The sequence below is a fragment of the Papilio machaon genome, chromosome 24 (assembly GCF_912999745.1).
Source record: "Papilio machaon chromosome 24, ilPapMach1.1, whole genome shotgun sequence".
Taxonomy (NCBI): Eukaryota; Metazoa; Arthropoda; class Insecta; order Lepidoptera; family Papilionidae; genus Papilio; species Papilio machaon.
Window position 1 is genome coordinate 354,466 of NC_060009.1, and position 27,765 is coordinate 382,230.

At 33.6% G+C, this 27,765-nt stretch overlaps 1 protein-coding gene across 1 annotated transcript; it reads right to left on the reverse strand.

The window, feature by feature from the left end:
* Window positions 1-27,460, reverse strand: LOC106716217 (protein Skeletor, isoforms B/C). Its single transcript, XM_014509688.2, has 13 exons — window positions 27,397-27,460; window positions 20,505-20,882; window positions 11,181-11,412; window positions 9,842-9,953; window positions 8,345-8,563; window positions 7,851-8,051; window positions 6,276-6,368; window positions 5,057-5,300; window positions 4,334-4,542; window positions 3,498-3,639; window positions 2,552-2,806; window positions 493-656; window positions 1-241 (listed from the first exon to the last, which is right to left on the reverse strand). Exons 2-13 carry the CDS (start codon window positions 20,572-20,574, stop codon window positions 62-64), a joined length of 2,121 nt encoding a protein of 706 aa, XP_014365174.2. The 5' UTR covers window positions 20,575-20,882; window positions 27,397-27,460; the 3' UTR covers window positions 1-61.
* Between the last annotated feature and the right edge of the window lie 305 nt (window positions 27,461-27,765).

Here is a 27,765-nt window from a genome sequence, read left to right on the forward strand (position 1 = left end):
AATTGTAATTTCAGACAAACCTTAACGTAACAGAGCTCGCTTTGCGTTTTCGAACGCAATCTTATCTTGCGGCCATATTGCGGAGAGCTGTCACGATGACAAGCGCCGTCAATGTCAAGATGGCGAGCGGCGGGTAAGTGTCTGCGGCGTTAACTCTAGCACCCTGGTCGCCGGGGATAGGTACTGGAGTACCTGGATCCACGACGTGTATCTTCCAGCCTAGATTATTGTGTGTGTAGCACTGGAAAAGTTTTATTTAATTTAACAAACTCCTAAATATAGACGAGACCTGCCTATTTGTGATATGGACCCACTAATTGGAACTAGTTGTTTTTACAGATCTTTTCTTTTCATAATAGATTCGAAGATATCCTGAATTTGAAAATCGATTTATCTAAACTTTCTATTTCCATTTAATGGCTGAAACCAGTAATTATTATTGAAGCAGTTAGGGCCACGTGATTTAAATCTATTTAAATCTGTAGTGTTCACCTGATAGTAGACCAAGTCGGGAGTTTCATGTGCCACCGTCCAGTTGAGTACAGCAGGCTCGCCCTCGTTGCACTCCAGCTGCAGCGTCTTCATGTAATCTTCGAACGTCTCCGAAGCGGCCGACTGATCGATGGTCTTATGAGTCCATTCGCAATAACGACCCACTGCAAAATATAAAAAACAAGATAAAAAAAAGTTCCTATGTCCGTCTCCTAGTTCTAAGCTACCTCCCCATCAATTTTCAGCTAAATCAGTTCGACCAATCTTGAGTTATAAATAGTGTAACTAACACCACTTTCTTTTATATATATAAGATACTAGCTTTTACCTGCGACTCCGTCCGCGCGGAATAAAAAATAGAAAACGGGGTAAAAATTATCCTATGTCCGTTTCCTGGTTCTAAGCTACCTGCCCACCAATTTTCAGTCAAATCGATTCAGCCGTAATTGAGTTATAAATAGTGTAACTAACACGACTTTCTTTTATATATTAGGTCCTTACATATGAAATTGGCGTTTTGTATGGGAGGAACAAAAAGTCGAATATTTTTTAATATAATATATTTAATTAATCAAAGTATGAACCATTATTTTCTATGCACTTTTGCCATCTCATAGGTAGTTCATTGATCCCTTTACTAAAAAAACCAGTCGGACGGGAATCAATAAAATCTTTGAAGGCGATTTGGACTGCCCCATCGGAGTTGAATTTTTTCCCTTGCACGAAGTTATCCAAATTTCGAAAAAAATGGTAATCTGTTGGAGCAAGGTCCGGGGAGTACGGAGGATGTCTTAGACTTTCCAATTGAAGCTCTTCTTATTTAGTAGCCGTCTGTTGCGCAGTGTGTGGTCTAGCGTTGTCGTGAAGCAGCAGTGGCGTGGAGCGATTGACCAGCCTAGGTTGTTTAGCCGCTAGCTTTTCCATCATGGTTTGCAATTGCTGACAATAGACATCAGCCGTAATAGTCTGGCCAGATTTGAGAAAACTGTAATGAACAATACCGGCACTAATCCACCAAACGCTTACAAGTAACTTTTTTGGGGTTAATTTTCGCTTGGGGCAGGATTTGGCTGGCTGGCCAGGATCCAACCATTGCGCTGAGCGCTTCCGATTATCGTAAAGAACCCATTTTTCACCACAGGTAATGATTCGGTTTAAAATACCTTCATTATTGTGCCGGTTCAGTAATGTAACGCAACAGTCGACGCGCGTTTGCCGGTTTGCTTCAGTCAATTCGTGAGGTACCCACCTTTCAAGCTTTTTAATCTTCCCAATTTGCTTCAAGTGAATTAAAACAGTTTTATCACTAACATCGCAGCCTGCAGCTAACTCGGACGTGGTTTGCGATGGATCCGCTTCCACAATAGCCTTCAACTCTTCATTATCAACTTGAGTCTTAGGCCGTCCACGGGGCTTGTTCTGCAGATCGAAATTTCCAGAACGAAAACGTTGGAACCAAAAACGAACTGTGTTTTCTTTTGCAACACGACCGCCATACACATCATTCACCCTTCGAGTCGTTTCCGCAGCACTAGTACCACGGCGGAACTAGTACTCGTAAATAATGCGATATTTTAAGTTTTCCATTTTGTAAAATGAGTGACGCAAACAGAAAAAAACAGAAGAAAAAAACAAATGAATGACGGTCATCGAACCACAAATACATGAGTCTATAGCTGTACAAATTTGAATTTGGAATTCCTTACCAAAGAGGAGAAATTCGTGATTAAAGTGGCCAGTACGAAAAACGCCAATTTCATATGTAAGGACCTAATATATAGATATAGAAGACAAGATATAGATAGATTGTAGTAAGTGTCAATTACGAGTGTGTTCAACTTAAATCACCTCTTAATTTGTCAATATCTGTTGTGTTTACCTGACAAGTTATCATTATATGTCGATAACTGGTATTTTTATCGGGTTAGATGGCAATTTGTAATTAAAAAAAATGATAATAAGGTTACATAGTTTTGTGCAAAAAGACACAGTGTGTGGGGAAAAATTTGCAAAAAAAAATACAAGCTAAGTACAGAAACAAATTTGGATACCAACTCACCGGCAGTTGGATATGGATATCCTTCATTATCGTAGGCAACCCCTGCGAATACACGCTGTTTCCTTTGATCCTCTTCCCTCTTCTGACCGAAGCCACCCTCTGATGAATCGCTGATATAGAAGGGATGGAATTTGGCAGGGTTGGTCCTGTCGTCCCCTCCCTCGACGAGGAATGTGTACGTCTGACCTCGTTCTACGTATATCTCTGGTATCAGCTGGTCGTTGATGTACCAAGCTATACCCCACGATGGGTGACCTGGTAAGAAAGAATTAATTGAGTAAGAAATGTAATATTAAAATAAAGTTTAAGTTCACGAAATGGGGTTTATTGTATCAAATATCGGCTATTGTTAGGGTTGCCAGGTCACCAAACCTACTAGCCGGACAGACAGTTTGGCCGGACATTTGGGTACAAAGGTCGAAAAACCTATGTTATTTAGAATTTTGTCTCAGTATTAATAGGTACACTCTCGTTTAGGAAATGTAAAAAGCCTAACAAAAGCCGGACAACTCGGACAACGTTTATTTTGGCCTGACACGCAATCAAAAAGCCTACCTATGTCCGGCTTTATCCGGACGCCTGGCAACACTAGCTATAGTAGATCTGTTAGGAAAATAAATCTTTCTATAAACCTTTCTCTTAACATATTTTTAATAATGAAAATAGTTGTTATATTTACCAGGCAAGAATCCATTGTTAATTTCGTTGTCTGCGTGTAAAAATAAATATAATAAATATCAACCAGTATTTTAATTATTTGTATTCACATACTTACTAAATAAAATCCAAAATTGAGCCATCATAAAACCTGTTAAAACGTAATTGAATAAATAGCGCGGTATTCACTAAACAAATACGCGTAATCGTCGCGTAGGAGACGTTTAGCCGAATATTTGGTAGCAAAAAGGTTACGACCGTTTTGTTAATATATTTGCAATGCACTGACCAGTGATAGGTGTGTACCCGCGCAGTCCGGCGGCGGGCCCGATGCGCGCGGTGAGGCGCTCCTCGCCGGCGATGACGCGCGCCCCCCACGGCTGCGGCCCGCCCGCCTCCAGCTCCGCCAGACCCAGGCACGTGTTGTCGTTCTGAGCAATGTCATATAGTATATATATAAGTAGCCCATATGTTCTTCCAGACTATGTTCTACGTCTGTGCCAAATTTCATCAAGATACGTTGAGCCGTGGTGGAGATACATTCAAACAAACATCCATCCATCTAAACTTTTATAATATTACTAGCTGTCACCCGCGACTCCGTCCGCACGCAATTTTAAAAAATATCTAAATTGGGGGGGGGGGGGTATGAAAAATAGATGTTGGCCGATTTTCAGACCTACTGAATATGCTCACAAAATTTCACGAGAATCGGTCAAGCCGTTTCGGAGGAGTTCAAGTTCGAACCCCGTGACAATAGAATTTTATATATAAGATTAAGAAATAGTAAGAAGTACGATTGGTGTGTCTATGTGATATCTAAAAAAAAAGATATTTCGTGTACGTGATGTATTTGCTTTAGTTATAAGGAAAAAAAACAATTTCTCGAATTTTTGTCTGTCTGTCAGCAAGTCGCGTTTAGTTCCATACACTCTTCATAACGGCTGGGCCGATATTGACGGGACTTTCACTGGAAAGTAGTTAGTGTGAGCGGTAATATTGTAGTTATTTTTTATTTATGCGCTGATGAAGTCGCGGGCGACAGCTAATATATTAAAAATGCGAAACTTTAGATAGACGAATAGATAGATGTTGGCACAGAGTTATATTACAAAATATTCTTACCTGAGCTCCAAAGTCTATTTGAACATCAGTCCTGGTTGTATCCATGAAGGAGTGAGCATTGGCCTCGTATCTGGAGTTGAGAGGTCCAAACGCCGCGATGACGGACTGCGAGCGCGATGTATGTATCTCTTTGTCTTTAAGCGGCTCCTTGGCCGCTAGAGGCCGGCGGTATGTTATGGTGGTAACACCACCCTTTTGATGACCTGACACTGAAACGTAAGAATTTAAATATATCTGAGTAAAACAAATCACGAAGCTGAGTGTGGCAATAATTTGTATTTTATTGAAATTATTTACTAGAAGTATGTACGACTTACTTATTTACTGTAATAGTTGGTATTCAATGTCGCAACAAATATTATTTTAATTGAAAGAAAACGTAATATCAACTTTCCTAATATGAAAAATAGACAACAATATGTTTTTGTACAGGTTGAGCAGTGGAAATCCCCGATTAGGTTTTTTATAGGATGAGGGCGCAAACGACGATTAGCTGTCCTAACATTAATTGATCCGACCCTCATGATAATTGATGGACATTCGCAATACCAGAGGAACCGTACATTTGTTGTCGGCCTTCACAGTCGTAACTGCCCCTAAGTCATAACTGTTTGAAAATACTGTAGAGGACAAAGTATTCCACAATGCAGCTGTGCGAGGATTTTCAACTGTCTTTTCTCCTAAAGAAAAAGAGCATTAGGCAACTAGAGCAAGTTACTATACCTAGAACAGCGTCGTTGCTGCCTCCCAGCCGCTGGTCGGGACACACGCCGCGCTCGCCGTCGCACTGCGCCAAGTGGGTAATGGTGTAATCCGCCACACGAGGCTGGTCTGCCTTGTTGTCCCAATATGCGACGACTACGTCTGCGGCGAGCATGACGGGTCGGCCCTGTGCGCCTGACACGCCAAATGCCATGTACTGATCTCTGCGCAGGCGCGCCGACAGAGTGATCTGAACTTGGTCGCCCTGCAAATTACATTGAACAATTCTAAAACTGTAATATTTAAAATTGGAAAACATAACCAAAGAGATTGTGATTTATTAGTTGACTATATTTAATTTATTGTTCATATTACACGTCTTTTCAAATAACATGGCGGCTCAAGGTCATCTGAAAGCTGCGCAATGTCTTCCCTACTGCACAGCTACATGTTCCGAGCCGCTAAAATATATGATAACCTCTATACACATTTTTATTAATATTTCTACAATAAAATTGCCCATTTATCACAAATTCAGCTGGAGTAGTTGTACTATAGCTGTTAACAAAGGTTATGGTCCTGTGATAGAAATATTCGTATGTAATATCTGCTATGGCAATATTAAAATCCAGTGTTGCCACTGTCGATACAATCGTATCAAAACATAACGTCATCGCTGTCATTAGCGGGGGAAACTCGCGGTCTTCTGAAAAGAAATACATTACCTTCCTGTTTTGGCAGTTGCTAAATGATTTGATTGGGAAAAAAATGTTTAAATCTAACATACTGTATTAAATATTAACATTTAGTCATCATTTTGAGAGAAATAGTAGCAAAAATCATCACATTAGCTTTTTCTTTAAAATTAATCGAGAAACGTCGGCAAAAATCTTAATTAAAAAGTCATAATATAGTCAAAGTAATTGTTATAAATATACGTAATTTGGAAAAGCCATCATTTAGTTTTTATTCACATTATTATTACCTTGTATTTTGTCAGCTTGTCAAATGCTTGTATGCAAAAACATTAATACACTAATTAGGTAATGTTTTCTAAACAAAAATAAAAACTACGTAAACATTAAAACAACTCGAAGATGAAAAATTTTTGAACATTAAGTTTTTCTTTTTTGGAATTGTAAATCTTTTTTTTTCTAAATTCCATAAACAGAAATATTAATCTAAATAATAGTATTTCTAAATAAAATTTAATAAATATTATTTTTATTTAACTCCTTACCTGTACTTCCCATCTAACTTGTAGACGTTTGTCGAGAATTTCCTTGCAATTATTAGAGCTGCTGTGCGGAGTCTGAGATGTTGTGGAACTTGTCTGAAACATTAACAGATATTACTGCTTGTCAGTAACACAGTGTGTCTCCACTGTAACGTAACTTGTATAACAACAACGTCTTTTACACCTAGAAAATACATTCTTAAGATTATAATTATTATCTCATATTTTCAATGTGAATCACCGTAACGATTGCAATACCGTTGTTACGACAGTGGAAGCTCACCGTTATTATATGAAAAGATAAGTTGTGTTATGAAGAATGTAATTGCAAAATGTGAAGGATTAAAAAATCTATCCTTTATAACTATCCTTTTTTTACTAGTACACAGAGCCCTTCACTTCGCTTCATATTTGCTGTATAATTATTAAACTTCTATATGTAACTATGACTGTTACCATTGCGTATCTATATATATAAAAGAAAGGCGTGTTAGTTACACTATTTATAACTCAAGAACGGCTGAATCGATTTGACTGAAAATTGGTGGGGAGGTAGCTTAGAACCAGGAAACGGACATAGGATAATTTTTACCCTATTTTCTATTTTTTATTCCGCGCGGACGGAGTCGCGGGTAAAAGCTATATAAGATAAAAATCTGTGTTAGAGAACTCTAACTGAGAAGAATATTGCGGTCTCTTGGACTATCGTTTATCCAGGTTCGACTGTAATGTATATAAGTATAAAATTCACACTAATTTTTAACTATTAAGCAATTCTATTTTTATACATTTGTAACAAATAAACTGAAAAACTACTAGAGTTATTTTCAAAATCTTTTTCAATTTTAAAAATGTCCACCTTTCGCAAATCTAAAACGATCTTACGTTTCTGGACTATGTTAGTTTTTTTCGATTAAATATTTTGTTACTTGTCTAAGTTGTGATTAAGTTATAACTTACAGGATTGTACCACCAAGCAGGCTGTTAGAGAAAAGTTAACATAATCCCCGGATATGCATTAAAAGAGGAAGCACACAAGTTAATATAAATTAAATAAAAAATAACTTTAAATCTTATGAAAATTGTTATTTGTTAGTTTCCTTGCTGACTGAAAAAAATATTTATTAGTACTGAAAAGAATAATAATTAATCCTCGATGTGCTTGAAAAAATAACAAAACAAGTAAAAAGATTAGAAAAATATAGTTAACTAGCATAACATCTGCGAATTCGTGCTCTCTGAATTAAAAAAAAACTTTATTAGTATTCTATGTGGTCTTCTACGGACTATGTTTTTCATTTATGTCAAATTTAACGAGATCAGTTAAGCCGTTATGCAGATACCGTCTAACATCTATCCATCAAAACATTCCAATTTATGGTAATAGTAAGAAATAAGATGGAATTAAAAAGTAAAGAAATAAATTAGTTTTTTCTTTTTTAATGTAACTTATTTCGTTTAACACTCCTGTAATATATTTATTCAAGTACTCTCAAATTTATCTCGACGTCGTACACCCGCCGGGTCTTCAACGACTCCATGGCATAAAACCTGTACTATTTAAGGCACTGTACTCACGGTAATCTTTGTCTGTCCAAGCGCGGGCGGCACGTCTAAGTCCTTAGGCAGGTAGACATGACCGAAGTTATGCCTGTACTCCACGCACCAGACGGCCAGCCAGTCCACATCGTAGGCGGTCAGCTTACCCGGCAGCTGTATCTCTATGTCCTCACCTTGGTAGCCGCGGAGAGGGTTTAATGAACCCATCTCATTGGGTACCTGGTTACGATATATTTTATTTTATGCGTATTCTCTGTCTTGTCTAGCTTTACATAAAAATGAAAAAAGAAAGGAGGAGATAATGAGGGAGGAGGTGAAGAATATGAAAACAGGATGAAACTCCAGTTAATAGGAGAAACACAAAAGATTCTTATGACTATTTGCCTTAATGGAAGTATAATGCATTTTGTAGTTAATTTAGACAACACTTTATTGAAGAAATGATGCTTTTCTGTTCTATAAGTTGCCTGTAGATAATTTTTAACGTTGTGAGATGACAGTGTGTGAACTACCTTGGTGCCAAAAGGATTAGGTTCAGTTCCATTGCCGACCCAGAAGTAGGCATCGGGTCCGGCGCCGTCGTAGTGCAGATTGGGAATGTAGAACGTCTTGGCATCAAGCACGCTCACATTGCCGGAGCGCAGTCCATGTGCCAGCCGCTTGAACTCGGGCAGCACTCGTGGACGTGGCGGCTCTAAGCCTGGATTAATAAATACATCGCCGAAGTTCACCTGAAAAGTAAGAAAAGATTTAATTTAACTGTCGCACTCGCAGTCGTTAAATCTTCCTTACTGTCGATTTAGCAACGGATATCTGCACTAAAAAATTCCTTTGTTGATCAGCTACTCTAAGAGAAGCAGTTAGTAAATTACTGTTATGTCAGTATTTTTTAGAAGAATATCTGCGTAAAATTTGACGACACAAACAAACCGGAAACAGACTTTGATATATTTGGGAGAAGTGTTACCGAACATGTTAAATGTATGCCGATTCGGCTAGCGATACGAGCACAGATGTTTATCCAAAATTACCTATGCAATTTATATTTGCAACAAATTGCCAACTCCTATGTCTTCAGAAGCAGTAAAGAAATATCTTTTCTTTTCTTTCAAATCATGAAACAAATCATTTTGTCATCAATCTGTGAACGAGTGAATGAAAGATAGCGTGTCGTAAACGTCACATTTTGGCGGGAAGCGGGTGAAGTGCGCGCGCAAACCGATCGATACTATGCTACAGCTGGCAGCGCCATTGACACATATTTAATTCAACTTTAATATGAGTTAAATATTAATTCGTTTGATGTAAATAAATACTTAATGAAACTACGCGTATGAATGAAATAATTGCTTTCGCATTTTATTAGAAATGCGTCTTTTTTTAATCTTGGCACTCATTTTTTATTTTTTTACATTCAGTTTTACAATGTACTAATTAACTAATATATTGAAGTATAAAAATAGGCTTATAAATAAAAATTAATACGAACTACTTTTAATGATCATACAAGCAAAGACGCGGGAAAAAGTAAGCAGTAAAATTCACTGAATAAATTATGGTAGAGATGTTTTTTTAATATTAATACATTACGTCGGTGGCTTGCAATTTCAACTCTCAAATTGTATTTCCGTGCCTCTGTTTTCATTTAAATTTCAATATTACATTTTGTAAATGAATTTTGTAATATATCATAAGTTATTACAGAACATTTTTATTTTTACACAGTTTATTAATGACTATGAGTTAAAAGATACCTACCTGAATTACCGTTCGTTTCTGAGACCAAGATCTCTGTATATCGTCATTATCTTTGAAAAAACAGAGATAGCAATTCGTTTTAAACGGGAATTTTGGCATCAGAAATTTACGATTAGTGATAATTTGCTCAATCGATTCAACGTAAAAATTATGAAAATGTGTTTTACCAGAACTATATAGTAATTTCCGAGACATGTAATATACTGTTTGTCTAGTGTGAAAGATTTGTATTGTAACTTTTGTACACTCACAGTGAATCTCCTACACCAGACGCTGATCCACTTGATGTCCCTGAGGCGCTTGCCTGCCGGCAGCCTCAGTAGAATGTCAGAGTTCGTGTGAGCTGTCAACACTGGCGGGTCTCTGGAATGCAAAAGGATTACAACACGTAAAGAACTGATATGAGAAAGACTAATGTAATTTAATTTATATAATTAATCATCAATTATGTTTAAGGTTAAAAAATTCAAAATCTATGAATATTATCCCCTTATTAAAACCACGCTCGCTCCCCTCTTAATGTCGTTTTTATAACACTTCCGAAACACGAGAAAAAAAAGAAAAACAATTTATTTGACCGTTTTTTCATCTCCGATTAATTCACGTTTGGAGCAGATATTAAAAATAATTAAAGAGGGCGCCTCCTTTGTAATTTGAGATCTTTTCAGAAACCGAAAAGAGAAATAAAACGACAAAACAGGAACGTTTCCTTGCTCCTCCATTTTTTGCAATAAATGGTGGAAATAAATTACAAACGTCGAAATAACAATTTTATTAAATTTTTTACAAAAGATTATTTTATAGAAATGTTTGAAATAATATACCATTTATGTACAATTGGTTCCGTAAGTATTTTATAAGCAAATTTTAATTACTATAAAACATGTCAATACAATAGCTTAATGTAGTGATGTCAATATAGATTTAAGGAGAGTTCATTTGGTTGAAACTTATTAAAAAACTAGCTGTCGCTGACTCCCTCCGCGCGGAAATAAAAAAAAAACGTTATAGCCTATGTGTTCTTCCAGACTATGTTCTACAGATGCGCCAAATTTCATCAAGATCCGTTAAGCCGTTCCGGAGATACCTTCAAACATCCATCCATACATCCATCGAAACATTCGCACTTATAATTTTTTTTTTCCGTGATCCCCTGATATGTGTGTTCAGAGACTTTATTTACATTTTTAATTATATACTATTTACATATTTACTTGTTTTTATAAATTGATTTGTTACTAAAAACAATGGTGCATATATTATCACTGTGTGCGGCATTATCTCTATGTATGCTAACATACATATGAGGAAGCCGCACAGGTACGTAGCCTCTTGCCATAATATTTGCACCATTCTTTTACATTTACAGATTTTTTGGGCGACAACATTGGCTCTGCATGACTACATTCATATCTTCCTTCTCTCCTTCGAGTGTCTACTGTTCCGGTAAGTACTAAATTTTTTCTTCCTTCTTCTAATTTTATAATTCTTGTTTTGTTTCCCAAATAAATACCAAATTCCCTAACTGCATTTATAATATTAGTAAGACGTAAGATATATCTATAATATTAAAAACTAATTTAATCTCACCTGCTAGCATAGTCCTCAGGATACGGCACTAGGGTACCCTCAGGGGAGGGTTGTGGAGTGTCCCCCACCCAGAAGTAAGCATCAGGCCCCGTGCCATCGTACGCAAAGCCACGCACGAAGACAGTGCTCTCGTCCACCGCGTAGACCGTACCTCGTATACCATGTGCGTATTGCGTCAGACGACCTATCAGACGGCCATAGTACGGCTCCGGACGACGTGAAACTGCTAAATCTGTGAAAAATAGAATGAGGTTATCGTGATAACAGATTAAAACTGTTCTTATTTGAAATTCACATAGTCTATAACATATGTAGACCAGAAAGTTAATGGCAGTGTTAGTCCAAGAGTTGCACACAACGATTGGTTAATAACCACCAGTCACACTAAAGTATTAAAAGCCGATACCAACGTATGGCGCAAATGTTTGAATGTGGTTGAGAGAAGCCAGGAGTGTGCCAAAATGAAGTCCGTAATTTCTGCCTACTTTTCGTAGAATGACATAATGAAAAAATATGCAGACGTATACCAGTACTAGAAAGAAAAAAATAAGACAGTATTTAAACAAAGAAAGCTTTACAAATATTGATACTGTATTGAATTGTAACCAATATCAAGTATCAGTTTTCCAGACGTCGTCGCGTCGTACAATTTGTAATATCTGATGTTAGCTTGTAACTAGGCCATGTAATGTATTACGATATACGCTGGGGACGTATTTGTTATTTAAACACGATTGAAAATATCGTAAGATGTTAGAATAGGGGACTTAAATTGTTCTATTTAAAATATCGTAATTCTTCTAGAACTTTGTTTCGCTCTAATGAATTTTCGTTCATTATTTGTTTAAATCAAGCAAAATAGAAAACAAAGAAGCCTCTTTGATATTTTCTATCTATATAATAGTTGCATAATATAGCAGTTCAAAAGCTAGACAATTTGTAATTCATGACATAACACCTATTTGTCGACGTAGTCTTCTTAAATTGTGTTCGTGATATTAAGACAATTTCCATCATCATCAACGAGGCATATTCGCCGGGGGTTGATTACTAGAGCGTCGCTTATCGTTGGGGCGAGGGTGCAGCGGGGGGTAGACGAGGGGTTGTATTTATCTAATATCCTAAGCGGGCCGACGGCGCACATTAAGGCATATTTTGATTGACGTGCTCGCCCCCGAGATTTAGCAGCGATGGGGTCCGCTAGGGTTGAAACAGTTCAGACATTCATCGACAGACTTGCCCGACTTATAGGAGGGTAAATATCGATTTCGTAGAGTGTGGTATCATTAGGTTTGTATTATTTCTACGGATTGTTAAGGAATAATCATAATCAGTAAGATTTGTTAATATTTTATATCAAAATACGTAGTTTGAATACACATATTAAAAGTAGCTTTCATAATATACTCATTTGTAACAGATTAGATAAGGACGAAGTAAAATTAACTTCCAAAACATATTATGTGATAAGTTATTTAAAAGTTACAGCTTGAAACTTGTGAAATATGCTAACTTTTATGCGTTAACTTTGATTTAAAATTGTAACAAATAAATAAATGAAATATAAAATTAACTAATCGTTAGTTTCTGAGACAGAAATCCCTGTAAGAAACATATCGTCATCACTGTCATCAACTTTAACAAAACAGAGATGTTGTAAGCGGAGGAAAAAAAAAATTATAATTAAGTTAAATTATATGTATTTATAAGTAAGTTATATATATATATGTATTAAGCAGGAACAAACAATATAGCACAGGGATATTAATAAAAAAAAAAAAGATAACTAAAACCTGTGCAGAAAAGAGTACGGACCAAGCGTCTGTAGATGTGATTTTATAAAAATAAAAAAAAAATAAAAAAAGCGGAGATTTTGGTCTCGGAAACCAACGATAAGAATTGTATTTCGACAAATTGTTCTAAGACTATGGTCAAACATCAAAGTCGTAGATTATTCCATTCGAACAAAAAAATCCATCGTTTAGTTGGCAGCCCTATGGCACCCTAGGCGCGGGGGAGGTTCGGCTAACACGTACATTTAATACAGTTTTGTCTCAACATTTCGATACTCATTTGTATGTGAAAAATGTATGACTATGCGAGGTGATTCCATCATGTCGCAACGCATGCTATTTATTGCGCTATCACTGGCATAAATCTACGTTTCCACTATCAAGGAACTTGTATAAAATATTTTTCATACTCTTTGAAACTATTGTTAAAAGTAGTATTTAAATAGCAGTGGAATTTAACGGCAACTCTTTAACCAATGTAAAGACTTTGAAATTATGTAAGTCGTCGTTTAAAAAATATAACTGCAAATGTGAGTCAATCGATCCTTTAAATTATAGATATCAGCATGATCAAGAGACAGTGGCACTAAATGTACCACAGATATGCAAAAAAAAACACTTCATTTTGTACAAAGTACTCTGTGGACTGTAGTCGTAGCAACGACTTCAGTCAAATTTCACTCGAAAGATTCAAATATAAGTGATTTTGTAAACAACGTTCATAAATTATTTTCAACAATTTTTTTTCCAGCTGTTGAAACATTCCGGCTTCGCATCTTTTTTAATTCTGGCACAGTGTATAAGGAATACATTTTATCTTTTCAATATCGCTAGGATGACGTATAAAAACTTTGACAGTTGACAGCCATCTCTTGACGCTGGCGCCACCTTAGATCTACTTAGAGCCTCCACCTCCACCTCCACCTACTTAGAGCTTTCGGATTTTCTCCCCTTAGACTAAGTTCTTTCCTTGTACCAGACAGTCGGACAGAAAATTAATTGTCTTTATGGTTGTATTTGGCTTCTTTCAAATTAAAAACTCAAATCTCCATAAAAAATGCAATTTTAAAAATGAGTTTTAGGTAAATATAAGAGTAATATTCAGTAGAGTTTTGAAGAATTTATTCATACCGTGATGTGGGAGTCGGCGGGAATAAATTCGATCTTTACGCTGGACGCATACTGATGCTGGACGTTTTCAAAACGTGCCAAAGTTTATTGATTGCCTGCAGTGAAAACCTCTCTTATAAAGATGAAAGAAAGAAAAAGGAATTCATCAATTTGTTTTTTTTTTGGTTGTTATTTAAATTTGTATTTGAAAAATATATAATTATTAATAGCAATTTTTTTGCCAATACTTTTATACATATGAATTAAATTGATCATGTAGAAGTCCTGATAATATTTAAAAGACAAAAAAGGCAAAGGCGTGTCCAGCCACAAGCCGGATATATTACATGAGCCCACTTTGAGCTGTCATTTAATCTTTATAATCTGTGAACATTGCACGCCCGTGTTCGCGGTATATTATTTTAAAATGTTCAAACCATGGCCTTGGGGATTTCCTTTTTTTAATTAAAAGGATTGAAACTGTTTCAAATTTTATCGAGATCGGTTTGACATTTTGGAGTTACCTGCTAAGAGACATCCATCGATCCCTGTACACTTTCGCATTTATAATATTAGTAAGGTGTAACTTATCTCTTCTACTCCAGTATTTCAAGTAAGTATCTGAGACGTCTGAAAAACTTTTACGAGTTATAAAACAAAATTTAATGTCGCGATGTGAAGACGAACGTTCAATCTATTTTTTAGGAAGTATTCACACTATTAAGTTATTTCTTACAAATTATAATTATAATTTATATAATGAATATATTCCTGCGTATTACAATACTTCCACTTTTTATAAGAAAATTATTTTTTTCAGACAGAAAGATGTACAAATAAATGGATGGATGGATGTTTGTTTCAAGGTATCTCCGAAAGGCTCAACCATCAAAGGATCTTGATGAAATTTGGCACAGATGTAGAACATAGTCTGAACTGACACATAGGCTACTATTTTTTTTTATTCCGCACGGACAGAGTCGCGGGCGACAGCTACTAATGTTATAAAGAGGAAAGAATTTGTTTGTTTGTTTGTATTGAATATGCTCCGAAATTACTGAACCGATTTGGAAAATTTCTTTCACTGTTGGAAAACTACACTATCCTCGGGTGGCATTGGCTATATTTTTTGCTACACTTTTTTAATTCCTCGCTGACAAATTCACAGGCAACTGTATGTTATAAACAGGTTGTCCACATATTTTTTATTTAAATAAAATTTCAATATATTTATCAGTATGGAGGTACCTTTACGCGTGTCGTTATCCTCAAGAGTCAAAAAGATACGATAATAAAGGCGAAAAAGAGTTTAATAATGTTACAATAAACTTACGATTTAGTTTATGGTAGCTCTTATGGTAAAATTTCTTTTTTTTACTGATGTAATAAAAGACTTTGAGGGATAAAAAGTTTATGGTAAGAAATAAAGAAATCATGAATTGATTTGACTGATCTCTTATGCAAATAATTGAAAAAACTTGACTTTTTTTATACTCTGAGATTCTGCAGCAACAAATTTATTAAACTTCGTTCTCAATAATAGGTTAATATATTCATCCCTATGTTTTGATGAGAAGAGGGAGAGAGAGAGAAAGTTTTCAATGCTACATAAATATCTGTGAAAATAAATTTCTCTTATTTTGTGAATAGCAAAAGAGTTTACAAGATTATTTTTGCTACGAATTTTTAAAAGGAGTTAATAATGGGAGCTTATTTTATTCACTAAATGTGTGAGATTAGAGCTAAAGTTGTACCCCTCTTGAATAAAATCAATCGAAAGCCATAAATAATTCCACTTATCTGAACTTGTGAAGCCATGGGATGCCTTATACTAGTTTCACACGAGGGTAGCACAGTGCGATAACGTAGTACTACTATTTGAAGGTTCATCGCCGAGACGGAATTGTTTTGAAAGTAAGTGAATTCAAACAATGATAGTACTGCACTTAGTATTACTCTCTCACTTTGCCTCAGTTAGCTACCCTCGTGTAATACTGGCATTACATTCGAAGCGATTGGTATGCACCCCGCGCACCATTTATCTTCCCCTATAGTCTCCCTCTCCCATTGTTGTTATCATAATGCAAGGAAATGCGGGGGAGGACGTTTTTATACTTCACAACCTTTTATCTAATTAATTTCGTCGTTTTATTTTTAAAATTTTAATTACTTTTATACAACCAAAAAGGTGTAGAATTTACATTTCATTGCGTACAAGAAATGCTACGATAAAGTAATTTAAAGTCAGGTCACAATGTTTGAAGGCCTTTTTGCCTTCAAGGCAAGAAATATCATCACCTCGTATACTTACTCACCGAAAAGCTCGATTCTACACTGAAGTATCTATTTTTTTATACATATCTTCCAAGACTAGTATACTAAGTGTCAAAAAGATGGGTAATTTATTTTACATTGATATTGCAGACATATCAGTCAGTTATGCTAACAGTTTACGTCGACAACTTACTAAAAGAGAAATCAATTACTTAAATGTGTACATTACATGATGCAGTTTTCTTACCAGTTTTAATATTTATGATGCTTCTGTCTCAGACTTCTGTCTCATTACATACAGACACTATTTTATTGATTGTATATATTTAATAATCGAAAGCGGCCAGTAACTATCTTTTTCTAATCCAATTAGGTTAAAGAGTGTGCAAAAAACGAATAAAAATCCGTTCCGGCAATACGATTTTAGCGTATGTTGCAAAACTTTACTCCCTTCGTCTGTGTTGATGTCTGAGGGGCTGAGCGCTGAGCACGCACAATAGGGTAGACAGGGAGGGTAAAAACTTTCTATTCTATTGCGAGACATTTTTTCTTTCAATAATGTTTTTTATAACCATGGTAACATAATTAACATTGACTTAACAATGCTTAGACATATATAAAAAAATTAATTTCTGTTATTCTTAAAAAAAAAACGGAGATTTAAATTTAATAAGTATATTGAAATTTGATTGATTTGATGGATTTAAACTTAATTATATTAAAAAAAAAACTGGTTTTTAAGGTTACAAAATTATATAATTCATTTGTTTATTGTTCTGATAATATACCTGTGTTGTTTTATTTGATTTAGAACAATTTAATCTTGTTGAATCAAATGTTTACATAACTTCGACTACATGAACCAAAAGATTTATAGATCTGTTCAGACACAAAGCTTTGTGACCGTGAATTATTTTGCTTGTTTATTTTCTTTTGTATTTCTTCTTCCTCTTATCTTTTCAGGAAACTGAGCTGTGAAAGCGAAATCAATAACAATTACATGATTGAAAAATACAATGCTGTGATAAAAATGCTTTAATACTATTCTTAAAATTTAATAATCTCTATTTTAATTTAACTGGAATTTAAATTGACTAGTATTTAGCAAGTGGAATTTTTTCATAAAAATCACTAAGCAATAGAAAACTTTTGCTTACTTTATTAATACAAATAACTGACTTATTTCTAACCTTGGATTTCCACATAAAAACAAACATACACTTTCTTATTAACCTTGATAAGAAATAATAATATATTTCGGCAATAGAAACTCACAGTAAATTTTATACTTCAGTTTTTAAATATATAGTATATTTTTCTAATACTAAACACAACCAGAATATTTATTTATTATTATTAATTTAATATTGAGTTGTTAATACAAACTTTTGTTCCAGTCCTCAATTCTAACACAATAGTAAATAAATGAATAAGACCCTACTCGTGCCATAATCCTCTAATCTCTACAAAGCAGAGTACGACGTGCAACTATTTGCAACGCCATTGTTCATTGTGTTTCCACTGTTGGTTTACTTGTATCGAAACATGTTATCACTCATTTTCTGTTTTTTTATATCATAAGATGACAAATGAGCTAGCGGCCACCGGAATTTGCCGAAATAGCGAAGTGACCGTTGCCTACCTTTATGCACAGAATGAGGATATATCCCCTTCTTATGCGTCCTCTCCTCCGAAAAATCCACTCCCCTTTCCCATCCTATTCTTATTAGTAAAGGGTGAGAAAGGGAAAGGGTATAAAGTTAGGCCTCTGGCACTCATCGGACGGATGACACGCGGAATTGCTTCCACTTCACGTCTATCTTCTGTGTGGTGTCGAGATAGTAGACAGAGACATGTTATGTGTACGTGTTTAGGTAGTCGAAACTCATTATAAGGATTTTTTTAAATATTTACGTATTTTTAAGCTTCATTTTCTTTGCTAAAAAAAAGTGAGTCGTAACAAAAGTGACGTCTTGTACACTTTTCAAGATACATTACAGATATTTCTAAGTACAATCTACAATACCATTGTAAGAAAAAGATTACCTCGTGATCCGTTCACAGGGGCCTTTGAAATCTCTATTGTAATAAAAATGGGAACATGTATAGTTGGTTGCATTGCAAAATTTATTTTTATGTTTGTTGAAAAATCTACAATATGAGGTTTCCAAATTCAGCATCATACTGCCCTTTCCTTACATGTCTATCAGCTGACATATCTGAATTTACGCTTTTCTCTAACATAACCTCTTTCACATAATCCATCCATACTTTCTTCGGTCTTCTTCTACCTTTAAGCCATCCACATTCACATTTAGAGACTCCTAATTTTTAGGCGTTTCGGAGACCTCATTTAGTCATCTTTCTTATCTAATTTTGTCCTAATTTAGAAAGTGGATTTTGAAGGAAAATATTCTCTTCTCTGTGCCTCCACCGCATCTGCGGTAGCTTCGCCATTTCCACGAATTCAGGTGCACATTTGCCACCTTATGATATAAAGATAAGGAGTTTCTTTTTAACTTAATACTTAGTCACGTCTCACCATACAGTTTGTAGTATATATCCTTCACTTAACCTTTATTATTTATTCAAAAATATTCATCTAAGTACAGCTGTAGTATTAAGTACGCAATAATAACTTGTATGACAGGTATTAATAGGGGACATTTTGCTTTGTAAATCAATGTTATTGAGAGATTTATTTCGTCAACATACTTGCCATGATCTTAATCGCAAGTACAACTTGTATGGACGTATGTAGAACTAGTAACCTACACATTTAACTTTAACAAGGGCTATTAAGGTCAATACAACAAAAATAATTAATTTTTGACAACCTGTGAATGTAACAAAAGCTCTTTGTACTGTATCTTGATTACAGTCTGTCTTGAGTATTTTCTTAAGAATTTAGTTCGGTTCTTGTACATGTCTGATGAAGGTCCCGAATACAATAACTTCAACGGGTATTTATAATATTAAATATAATACCAACCAATAATATCGGTGAATGGACTGATAGCGAAGAGCTTCGACCAACAGCTTAAGAAGCTCTCGCTAAACAGTTGGATTAAGGGCCTGATACAAAAGGCAGTTATTTTAGAAACCGCACGCATAGTTAGGAGGTTCCTGTCTCTGTAGCCCTCACCACTGGTTGTTTGAGTAATGGGATTCCGCAGCCGGTGGTATACTATTTTTTATATAATATATTTTGTTAATTTTTTTTTTTTATAAAATGTATTATATAAATAATAAGATAATAAATGAATAAGTGTTATAATACCAATCAATATTAACTAGCATTTGTGCGTTCAAATTCTTCAGCTTTATGAAGTAACTGGCTGTCGTCCGCGACTCCGTCCGGAGTTAAAAAAAAACATAATAAGCATAATGCCAAATTTCAATGAAATCTGTTGAGTCGTTCTGGAGATACCTTCAAACAAACAAACATCCATCCATCCATCCAAAAATTCGCATTTATAATATTAGTAAGATAAGCTACGCCTTCAATAAGAACGTGTACACATTTTTATGTATGACTAGTAATAATAATGATATGACCTCACTAGAACCTCAAGGTACTGACTGCATATTCAATATCCGGTTTAAATATTCTTGACTGAGGATTAAATTTTTTGCCAACCATACTTATGATAATAGTTTTCCACTCACAATAACAACAGCATAAAGCTTTTTCGTGTAATTCGTTAAGGAAGGAAAGAAAGAGTTATAGAGGTGTTTTTTCGTAAAAGAAAGGTATTAGAAGGACGAAAACGATGTTGAGTTTTACATACAAAGCTGTTTTATGGATTATTTTAGGTTGTGTCGATATTATTTATAGTAGCTTCATAACAAGTCAGTAACTCAGAAGGGATAGGCAGAGATAACAGATACCTATTTGATGAGGTGTTGGCACACACATTTCGCTTCTTTATCCAATATGTCGATATTTAAATTCAGACTGTTCAACCCTAGATTATTAGACCTTAGATGTATGAAGTAATCTTTAATAAAGTAGAGACCCTGTAAAATAAATATTTAACGTCTATTACTCGAAATTCGTTCGGAAATTACTGATTTAAATTCCTGAAAATCGAAAAGTAGAGTTTATATTCTCGTTTCCGAACGTTCTTGTCCTGAGACGACTTACCGGCATTAAATAGCAGAAGTAAAGTTAGTACCGGCGCGCAGCCGTGCGGGGGCGCGGCCCAGCGCGTCATTGGCCGAGCTCTGGGGGCGGACAACCCCGACACAATATTATAAATATACAACACACAACACACTTTTTAAACAACACTAGATTTTCTTATCTTTATACTGTTTTAATTCACGTCCACACCGCTAAGCTGGCTGACGCGCACTGGCCACTTTCACTTTTTTTTAAATGACGTTTGACGTTTGTTTCGCGCGCGAAACTGCCTTTCACTATTAGTTGCGTTTGGTTACTTAATTTTAATAATATTGTCGTCGTTTCGTAAACCAGTCTTATTTAGTTTTACTTTCTATTTAATACATATTTATTTTTTATCTGTAACAAATAGTATTATGAGAAATTCATAATTTATAATAATTAACACGTCTTTATTCACATTTAAATTGGAACACTGTAGAGCCGTTTTTTTCGAGTTTACGCCAGTGGTTAACCATTATCATATTATTTGTAATGTATTATAATTTTAAATTAAAATAGATATAAAATAATACATACAATGTGTCAAAGCGCAAAATATTATAAATCCACAATAAAATAAATCAAACAGATTGTTATTGGAGTATTAATATTTTATTTATTACATTCAACATAGCAAGCACTAAATACAACTTAAAATACAATAAAAAAAACATGCAAAATTTAGTTTCAATTTAACCACATGCATAGGAAAAATGATAACAATTTTAATGCATTATCGTAGTTAATTTAAAAGATATCATTATTTATAAAGATAGACAGTGATTTTAGATTGTCATATCCCGCCACCCTTTAATCCTCGTACATCAAAGCACTCATTAAATGTAATTTTAACATGTCAACCCTATTTAGTATACCATCGATGTGAAACATTTGTTTCCACAGTCAATAAACCTGTACAAAAAATATATTGTCACCGTTTATTATCTATGGAAAAACAAAGACAAAGACAATATTGTCTTTGATGTTAACAAAATATAGTTGTTATAAGAATACAGATAAGATAAAGTACAAATTATTTAATTATTTTGCAAACAAAAATGCTTTTCCTTATAATAGAGTTATAAATTCGCTTTCCTTCTTTTCTTGTGTTGCGGTATAATGCATACGATACAAAATTTTAGTGTTTTTGAGAGTAACTATATACTACTTTTTTATTTTTCTCATTGTAAGTGAAACATTGTGTTTTTTATGAGAAATAAAGATCTTTAAACCTAAACCTAACTAAATACACATTATATGCGTCTTTGTGTGTATCCTACAAGTGATTTAACAGCACAATCTTTGTTTAACTAGAGGTCATCATTTATTAATAACTAAATCCAAATACATTTTAGAAAATTTAACTTTAATTTCACAAAATTATAATACATGTTTTATAAGACTGTTTATACAGTAAAGTAATATAGGATGAAGTTATACAACGTATGAATACTCTAATCTAAGGGTAGGGGGATGATGCAGCTGCGAAACCTCTACATGAATAGTTTTGAAATAATTAGGTATACTTGAGAGCAGATTTATTAGGTCAGCCGCTGGATAAGTACCGAAGTAGGAAAAGTCTAGAAATGAGGACACGAATTACCTGCCTACAAACATTACACTAATATTATATTCTCCTTGTGTGAAATATTTGAAAAATAATAAAATATTAGTAACCATACTTTGTAAACATATGAATTGGTTAGCAAAATGGAAGTAGAATTGCTGTCAATATATTAAATTGGCATTATTAGGAATGTTTTAAAAATATGCTTTGAATATATGTTTTGTGTGAAAGATTAGATGAGGTCTATGAAATCTAGCGACTTAATATCTCATCTCAATATAACTTTGTTCAATAAAATGTTTAGATAGATAATTCAAACAAATGCTAAATAATATTTGGTGTTGTATAATTTTGCATTTAAAATAACCGGTATACGAGCAATTTATGTACGAAATTCGATCAGTAAGTAATCATTGAGATTGAAGTTAAATAAGATTTGATAACATTGCAAACGTTGGCGAGGCAATGAGGCTACTTTAGAGAACGTACGGCATTGACGCCTTACGTAACACAAGCACAAGTCATCTTGCAAAACATCGACATCACATGTTCTCAATGCCGGATATATTTAACAGTTATATATCGACTGCGATTCCGTCTGCATGGATTTAAAAAAAACTTAAAGAGTAGTCTATGTGTTCTTCCCGAATATGTTCTAAGTCTGTGTCAAATTTCATCAAGATCCATTGAGTCGTTTTGTAGATACCTTCAAACAAACATCCATCCATCTAAGCATTCGGATTTGTAATATTAGTAAGATGGAATAACATATATAGAGATAGTATGACATTAACCTATTGATTTGGGGGGGAGGGGTTACGCATGTATATGTTTTTACTTATGTAGATTTGGACATAAGTTTTATAGTGACCAGGCTAAACACTGGAGCGGTTTTGACGAGCTGTCCACGACACTTACTTTCCCATCTTTCTAAGTAAAATTGACGTGGTTTAAAACTAGTTGTAAACGTTATCACAGTGTAAATTCATGCCTAAAACGATTCATCTTTTAACTTATATTAAAATATCAAATAACAAAGTCAATTCGTCTTCAAACTTTTACGTCATTAGCAATTTATAAGACAAATGTTTGCTTCGAATATGTTTTTTTTGACAATGTGATGGATTAATTCCAGTACAACAAACAACGACATGCGAATAAAATTAGATGAAAGCTTTTAGAGTTATGATAATATTTAACTATTTATTTTTCATGGTAAAAAACTTTATTTTTTTAACTACACAGTCATTTTACAAATTAGTAATTTAAAGTAAACAAAGCTCGTAAAGGCTAAAATTAAACAATATTAGTGATAATAAATTAAATTTAAAAGTTGTACATTTATAACCATTGGTTTCTGAGAGTAAAATCTTTGTATAAAACATATCGTTATCCCTGTCATTATCTTTGACATAACAAAGATAACAAAAGGTTTCAAACGGGCATTATAGTCTCAGAAATCCACAGTTAATGACGCAAAGACTTGCGCTCAAACGTTACACGTGGGCATGAACTCTGACATTCTACTCCGAACCCCCTTTTGATACTGTATTTAACCCAACCTCCAATCTATTTTTAAACTAACAGGACTCTATTAAGTTAAAAAAAAACTCTAATAAGTCACGTGTAAGAATTTTAAAATAACTAGGTATATAAGATGATATAGGTTACAATTGTTTTTATATTATGTATCTTACATAAAACTTTATGTGAAGGAGATTTTCAATACAAGTACATATTGCATATCCCAACAAACATGGGCAACTATATATCTAGAAATAAAGCTTCAAACTGGATTATTTTAATACAAAAAATCTTGTATATTTGTAAAGAAAAGAGGATTTTCTTTTCTGTTTCGTTTTCCTTGTCAAAATGACTAAATTTATTAATTATAAACATTGTAGAAAGACTATTAATTTTATTATTTGATTTTAGTTAAAATAAAAAGGTTTTATGTTGTTTCTTTTTTCTTATCAGATATGTCAATATTTTTCCTTAATTTTATAATGTAAATGTAAATAATATAAATGTATATATTAATAAGACCTGTTGCCTCTAGATCCCTGGATATCTATTTACTTAATAGTCTCTCTATATTCTACTATTATAAACCTACCCTTGGACTCGTAAGCTGTAACACTAACGACGTCCTGATGCATTCAAACTTACTACCCTTGACACAGCGGTAAGCACGAGGTCGCTACGCCCGGGTCGCACGATCGATCCCTGATGCACAAGAAACTTAGATAATTACACACAGAATTCTAGACTTAAATACATAATCTTCTACTGGATTAGAACTAGAGTTTTAAAATGCTCAAAAACAGTATTTACAAGTATATCTTTGAATAAATATTAAAAGTGTTCAAAATATACTGAGAAGTATTTGAGTTAGTATTAAGTACTTTGTTGAATAAATATTGGTAATAGAACACTGTTATTTTTAGCCGACTTCAAAAATAAGGAGGTTATCAATTCGACTGTTTTTTTTAATGTGTGTTACTGCGAATCTCCGCTCCTGGTGGTCCGATTTTGATAAAAAATATTTTAATCGAAAGGCTTGCAGATGGGTCCCATTTTTTTTTTTAATAACTAGAAGACTAGTAGATTTTGAATTTAGCTTCAAATTTCGTTGTGAAAATAGGGACATTTTTGCTTTCAGCGCTTACGTAGGCTAAACTATAGGACCTACATAAAAATGATGTATGGACGAATTGTAGCTCTTTAAATTTTCAAAATAAAAGTCGGCGATAGCATTTATCTATCTATTATAGTTTTCTCACAATAACCATTTTTTTCTTTAGAAACATCAATTATTTAAAATAATTACATCACTAAAATACTCATTTTATAGTCTACAAATTATGTTTAAATTTAAAACGGGATAAAAAAATCTTTACCAAAATTTACTACATTGCTTTAGTACCATACTCAAAGATTGGTTACTAACATTTAATCGATTAGTGTAGATTTAGTATAGATTTACTACGAGAAATTAACATTCAAACACATCAGTTGTTGCTTCGAAAAGCTGGCTAAATATCTACATATAGTTTAAATTAAAATATTACCTAGGTTGAATCTGTCTTCTGAATTTTTAACTCTTTCTGAGAACTGTTCTTACGGTATGTTTCTTCACTTTATCGGATTTAAAACAAGTATTCTAGGAAAGTTAACGTCGCTCTTAAAACGTGAAAACTGGGTCAACAGCGTTCCACAACTTTGTCAAAAAAAAAATCTATACGCGTTTGTATTACTGTGAAAACTTTTGCGATGGATTGCGGTAACTTGTTACATCTCTGCATATTTCTCATTATATATAACTGATCCATAATATAAAATTGAGAAAACTTTCGCTTTTCTTAAAAATAAGAAAGAAATTTTATAAGACTTTGGTTCATATTAATGATATTAAGATATATTTTTCTGGAGTGCTTGTAATATTCATCCATTAAAGAACAAAAAAAAAATTAAAATCGACTTAAATTATTTAAACCACATTTTAGTTTATCATCTTATTTGCTAACTATAGCTAAGTCCGCTTAAGAGTTAAGTACAGTGAAACTTGGATAAGTGGGACCTGGATAAGTGAGAAACCTCCATAACTGGAACTCATGCTGAACACTTTGGCACTGAATTACCTCTGTTAGTGGGACGAGGTAAACCTCTATATCTGGGATTTGTTCTTTCGATTTATCATCATAGTTACCTCTATAACTGAGACAGCGAGTAAATTTTATATGCATAAACCTCTGTAACTGAGATAACATTGTTTGTTTACTCATTCTTATTCTACCCACAAATTCCACACGTAATTCCAAGTACGTAAGTACAAATTTTGAGCTTCTATATTTTTTTTATTAAAACTCATTTACATACATAACACGTTATTTTATTTAATGTTCGCACCTGTATAACTGAAATAACCTGTATTCTCACCTCTATTAATGGAACCCTCTGTAAATGAGACAGATATTTATTTATAACTGTATATTTGAGACACTGGGTAAGTGGAATACCTCTATAAGTGAAACGACATTGCAGGTCCCTTGATGTCTCACTTAACCAGGTTTCACTGTATTTTTTACTTAAAGAAATATACTGCTACTTTTATTCTTGTTATTTTACGAGTTACTTAAAAATTAAGTTCAAGAAAATTGAAGTAGTCAATCGAACTATGAGTGATGTTTACTAAGAACTTACTTTAAAAAGTTTATTTTCAAATTCAATTTTGATTAATAAATATTTTCACAAAAATATATACCATGCAGACACAGGTTTATCATAAGTCAACCACGCAAAAATGCCTCCACGCTATTGACCACTCCTAAGCAATATATACAAGTCTAAATTGTCTGGCTTTAGACATCTTTAGGTCATTAATCCTTTTACTATTTACTTGAGAATTATTTTAGCTGATATATGTTTTTTTTTTTAATGGTGGATACGACTAATTCATATGCATCTTTGTTACATCCCATATAAGGAATACTATTTACAATAAACGTTTTAAAATACCGAAGGAAAATACGAAGTAAAGGTAAAGATACCTCTTTTTTTTCCAAACTCCAAGAATACAAAAGTTATTTTTTTTATTTTATGGCTTTAAAGAAAAAGACATTATTTACCACAAGACACTATATCTAAAATAGTTCTAGACGTTTTAGTAAATATGATTTTGTATAGTACGTTTATGTTTAAAAAAGAAATTTGCTTAAAATAAAAAAAGATAAAATAGAAGAAAGAGCTTCTCTACGTAAATACCTACACCCGCCATTTTGGAATCATTCAAGCAGATTTCGGCCATTGAAAATGTTTCAGCAAAAAACTATCGCTTTACAAAAAACCTATTTAAACTAAATAAAATTGATGATCACATTGAATATCATCTTATATGAATTAAAAAAGAGATAAGATTTCATCTTCCAATTGTGTTTATTTTGGTGTAAAATCAAACGAAAAATGTCTTATTTATTTTCATATAATGAGTGTTTTTATTATTTATATTATTTTATCTGATATTATTGTTTTATTTTTAATTCGCTTATGAAATTTATTATTATAAAACAAAGAATGCATTTTATAAAATTTTCAAAGGCACAGAGATATAAAAACTACTTATTTAAAAGCTTTGTACAGCCACACATGTCATGAGTGAAAAAAAAATCAATTCTTTTATGCTGAAGTTTAAAAAATGATGCATCACATGCTTTTATATAAAATAAATACTTATATAGTGTTAATATTTGTTAGTATTGATTATTTTGTGTTTAATTTAAATGTATTTAGTATGTAATTCGTTACTTTTGTATTCACTTTGTGTTAAATACAGAGTTTGTCGCGACACGCGCTCGCCGGCGCGCGGCTTAGACCGGACTGACATATTTTGTAAGGCGATACGATGCTAATGGAATTTGCCAATTTTTGGGGAAAATTAAATATCACTGAAATATTGTGACATGAATATTTTAATTATAACATCAGAACTATACTGTATTGACACTTGTCTGAATGCATATTGTCGTCCTACAAATTCACAAATTTCACTGCAGTAGAAACCCACTGCTTTGCACCGAAAACACGTCAACGAGTATATAGATGGCTATTGCATAGAACCCAAACTTATATAATACAATAGTTATTTAGTTGTATGGACTCGATTTACCACAACTC